Source organism: Poecilia latipinna, unplaced genomic scaffold, assembly GCF_001443285.1.
Source record: "Poecilia latipinna isolate Pla-1442-1.1 unplaced genomic scaffold, P_latipinna-1.0 Scaffold220, whole genome shotgun sequence".
Lineage (NCBI taxonomy): Eukaryota > Metazoa > Chordata > Actinopteri > Cyprinodontiformes > Poeciliidae > Poecilia > Poecilia latipinna.
This window is the reverse complement of record NW_015112836.1, coordinates 407,941-412,734: the sequence shown is the minus strand read 5'-3', so window position 1 is coordinate 412,734 and position 4,794 is coordinate 407,941. Positions and strand designations below refer to the sequence as shown.

At 41.4% G+C, this 4,794-nt stretch overlaps 1 protein-coding gene across 1 annotated transcript in view; it reads right to left on the bottom strand.

Moving 5' to 3' along the window:
* Nucleotides 1-221: 221 nt before the first annotated feature.
* ca4a (carbonic anhydrase IV a) overlaps nt 222-4,794 on the bottom strand; it is an 11,913-nt gene continuing 7,340 nt past the window's right edge. The window contains exons 2-8 of the mRNA XM_015031848.1: nt 2,331-2,375; nt 1,455-1,619; nt 1,241-1,386; nt 1,055-1,147; nt 904-970; nt 655-818; nt 222-563 (exon numbers count right to left, since the gene is read on the bottom strand). Coding sequence (XP_014887334.1) covers nt 384-563; nt 655-818; nt 904-970; nt 1,055-1,147; nt 1,241-1,386; nt 1,455-1,619; nt 2,331-2,375 — 860 coding nt within the window. The 3' untranslated portion in view covers nt 222-383. The remainder of the gene's footprint in view (nt 564-654; nt 819-903; nt 971-1,054; nt 1,148-1,240; nt 1,387-1,454; nt 1,620-2,330; nt 2,376-4,794) is intronic.

The following is a 4,794-nucleotide window of genomic DNA, read 5'->3' as shown; positions in this document are numbered from 1 at the left end:
GCGTGCACTGGTTCTTAGTACAGAGCTTCAAAGAAAAAATCAAAATCCAGTCCAAAAAAGCCTATAATTAAGTGTTGAGTTTGATTACCCAGGTAGATTTCCCAGTAACTTGATTTATGGCACATTCATAAGAGATACTACTTCACTACTACATGCACGGATGCTGATTGAACCCTTACGTCACCTTCCTTGAGGCGTTTCTAACACGCCTCTGTCATTTGGGTCACAAGGGGGGAAACACCATTTGAGCAATCCCTACACTACGACGTGGTCCATTGTCTTTTTGCAAACACGTCAGAACTACGTTGGAGTCTCAGCTGAGGACCGGCGCAGATCTGTTGGGTCTTATCAATGTCGCAGTGCAGCATGGGACGACTCGCTTGTTAGTTGGGCTGGGACAGCCCCAGTGCCGTTGTGAGGGCAGCAGCAAGGAGGGCTGAGCTGACCCAGAGCGTGGCGCCTGCTGAGCGGTACACCAGCCGGCCGTTGAGGGGCTGGACAGGCCTGAAGTTGTTCGCCATCGACTTGCCGTCGTAGAACTGGACCTTGGAGAAAGCTTTCATCTGCAAGAGAAGATTGATGCAAATGTTGAACTGCAGATTGTGGAAAAAGACTCAAAAGCATTTGCTAAAATGCCATCTCTCTTGTTCTAACCTGGTCCATGCTCAGAGGGATAGGGGTTTCGAACACAGTCCAGACCACAGACTCAGAACACGGCGGGGTGGTCAGGGAACCCTTGTAGCGGTAGTAGGAAGTCAGTTTCTGCTCAGGAGGGATCAGCTGTGCCAGGGAGATGGAGGGCAGAGAGAAGCTCACATCTGAAAACACAAACACCGCGATGGTAGCCCCACAGCTACACGCAACCAAGGTTTTGGAATTAGTGCAGAAACTTTGAACACCTACTTTTGGATGCGACACTTTCCACCCCACTAATGATGGTGTCGTACATTCGGTTTGGACTCTTGGACACCTTAACACAAACAGAAAGACATGTGACATGTGTCTTATTGTAAAAAGTGTGAGCAAACTATAAAAGACGGTTAAGCAGAATTACCTCATAGAAAAACCCAAGAACTGCGACCCCGTTTGGATCTCGCAGGGCTGTTGCCAGGTCAGCATAATTGCTCTTCATGTGAACGATATGCAACTGAAAAAGAAAGTTTACTGCCATCAATGTAAAGTTCATAGTTCAGCTGATGTCCAAGCTAGGGTTTTATACATTTATCTGGTGGTCTGTTACCTCCATGGGGTACTGCTCCCCGTCGACGGTGTGTTCAGAGCCGGGCCCGCCATCTTTACCCCAGTGCAGGTGAAACTGCACGGCCTTGTATGTGGTCGACAGGTCTCCGCCCGAGATGGTGCAGGTTATAGGAATGTTGACTTTTACTGGAACAGACACAGCATGAGAACAAACACCTTCAAAGCTTTCGAAGGTCACTTGACGTTGCGCTCACCCGAGTGGCCGTTGTTGGTGATAGAATTTTTGAAGGTCTGCTGGTAGTTTTTGAACTCAATAGGAGTCAGGCGCTCATCTTTCACCGTCTTCCTGGTGACGATATTGATGGGTGACTGGGATTTTCCTCCACAGTCCATGTAGCCGCCGGGCCACTTCTCTGGTACTGAAACAGGAGGAACACCAGTGATGACTTGAGGAGATGTTTGAGGAGATGACCATCAATTTGTTTCACAACCGTCAGATTAGGAGTCCCGCACGGATGATCAACTGGTCCTTTGTTCTTCTCTGCATTTCATTAAGCAATACATTGGTTTGACTTTTGTAGTGATGATCATGTGGATCCATTTTTTTTTTATTTCAGAAATATGCTTATAACAGGGCAAAAGGCAATTCCAAAATGTAAACATTTATAGAGGACAGATTGATATAAGCAGGAAATCATTGTCATGGTTTAGATTTAGGCTAAAATGATTTCAAAACTGCTTTTTTGTCTTAATCATCCACATTAGTAGTTAATTATAGGCTTTTTTGTTGTTTTCCTTTGCTTGTGATGTTATTGTAACCATGTGAGTCAGAATCTTGCCAAATTATCTCAACATGATAAAAATAGTCTGAAGAAATTCAATGGAATAATAACAAATGACCTCAGTTTTAACATTTGTTTAAACCATCTGTTTAAAAATATGTTTCAATACTTTATTTATAAATGTCTGATAGATAAGAGGCCCTGTGTACTTTTTTTTTTGCCTGATTTAAACAAGTCCTAACCAAATTCTAAAAATGTTAAACAATGGAATTTATTTGTCAAATCGCGATCACGCGTTTTCCTTTAAAAATGAGTCATCATTTTACCTTAACTTCTGGAAAAACTCACCGCTGCACGGATGATCGCAGGTTGACTGGCTGTAGTAGCACCAGCCTGAAATAGAAACAATAGTTTATTTACCAAATGTTAGCGGTTATTTTTCCGCTGTGATGAATGCAAGCCGTCTGAATGTCAGTCACGTTCACTTCTGACTGACATCAACAAGCTGCAGCTTTCTGTCAGAGCTGAAAGGGAGGTTTTTATGTTGGCGTGTCGTCTGGCAGGAGTCCAGGAGGATTTTATGCACATAAACAAATATCGCCTCATATAACTGGTTTATTTTGCTTTGCTTCTGAAAACAGGGTATTGTCCTTGTGGATGTTTGCTCTTGTTTAAACTGTAAAGAAAGCTTCCTAATAGCCAGGAATGATTCTATTCAATAAAAAGTTGTCGCTTTATCTTTCGGCCTTATCAGAGTAAACATAGAGCTCCACCTCAAACTGTTTATTAGTAATCTGCAATTAGCTTGCATGTTTCCTCCTTTGCTCTGAGAAATCAAATATTTATAAAATTATGTTTTTATTAGACTGAAGAATAATGGGGAGGGTCTCCTTCTTGCAGAAAACTGTTTAGGACTACAATGCTTGGTTCCTCTGTCTGTCAGGTCTGGTGGTTGCGAGGTGGTGAGGAGAGACACAGAGACCCAGGTTGTGATAAAGATGATGATGGATTTTATGAAGAAAGCTCAACAGGCAGCAGCACAACAGAGAGTTAGCACACAGCTAATTACCGGTAGCAACTGAAAAACTAAGAACTGAAAAAGAGAGCTAAACCAACACAGGACTTTACAGTTCTACTGTGATGGTAGGCAGACAAATGACATATGACATATGTTAGACAAGAACCCCACAAGAGACAGAGACAACAGGTGGACTTACGGGGGTAATCAAGGGAACGAGACACACCCGGGAAAAATCAAGGGCTGACAGGACAAAACAGAGACTCAGGGAAACAGGACTAAACACAGAAAAATCCCAAAATAACTAAACAGAAAAACACGGATCATGACACTGTCATCCTGATTGTTTTTGTTTCTGCTAAGATTTTGAAAATATGCAAAACCTCAGGGTCAAATATTTTTAGAGGATAAATCTACCACAGAACATTAGAAGATGCTCATGTCTGTGATACATTTTTTTTAAATGTGCTATTGAATCAGTCTTACAGGATTTACATACATTTGGGGGTTTCAGTGGATGTCTTGCAAACTCAGAAATTTCTAATTACTTTTAGTCACTACAGCCTGGATGCTGAGCGGATTAAAGGGCCGTAATTAACCTCCAACACTGTCTGCAGGTGAATGTGAAAATACCCACAGCTGTGTGAGGTCTTCAAAGACATGCCAACTACAAAGCAGAGCTGACAGATCTCTGCTTTGTAGAGATCTATCAGATAACTCATAGAACTCATTGGGTCTATGAGTTATTATGGCAACTCATAGAACCAGTGAGTTACCATAAGATTATTGTGCACTTGATAATATTTGGGTTTTAGCTTTAGATGCACAACTATCAACATTTTAGTTCTTGGTTCGAGGAAAATGTTGATACGGTCCATTCGAGCTCCAAACTTAAAACTTGGCTGAAATTTGAAACAACCCACATTGGAAAGCTAAATGGAGCACATTGATGTAGTTAGGGGGGACAAAAAAATCCCACAATGACAGGAAAACTTCCAGGAGTCACAGGGAAGCTTAAGATGAATACTGCATCAGCTGTCAATCTTAGTGGTGGCAGAGTCAAGCTGAGGGTTTGTTTTTGCTGGTTTTGTTGCCTGAGAAATGTATAAATTGGCTGTTATAATGAAAATGGAGAACTAGTATTAGCTAGCTTAGCTGGTTGTTAAAGCTAGCTTAAAACGGACGAAGGGCTAAAAGCTTCTAAAGAGGACAAAATCTCAATGCTGGTGAAACTGTATGGTTGGTGCCTGATAGAAGGGTTGGGAGTTACTGTAAAAAAATTAAGATAATTTTTTTTTATTACATTAATGTATTATGTAATGAGAGAGAGTCCACAATAAGTGTAAGCTATAGGCTAATATCAGTCCACCAGTAGTGAAAAGAATAGGTGTAAAACAAAACAAACAAAAAAAGCGTCCAATGTATTAATCTATTATTAAAAGTCACGCTTTCTAAATATCTAGATCTACAAATACGGGAAATCTATTTGTCAGAAGGAGAATTGCACAACACTGTTACTAATCGGGCTTTGGATAGTTATTATGTAATCTACAACCCTCTTCCATTACAAAATGCCTATTTTTTTATTGCTCTCAGTTGATGGTCTTCATTATCCAATCAGATGTCGGTCCGCTCCAGCCTGGACCAATGGGCGCTCTGTAATGCGTTTTTATTGCGATGAGCAGAGCGAACAATGCTGTGAGCGGCTTTCAGTGGATCTGAAGGCCAGTGGTGGAGAAAGTACTCAAAAAATGTACTTAAGTAAAAGTACAAATACACAGTCAAAAATGTACT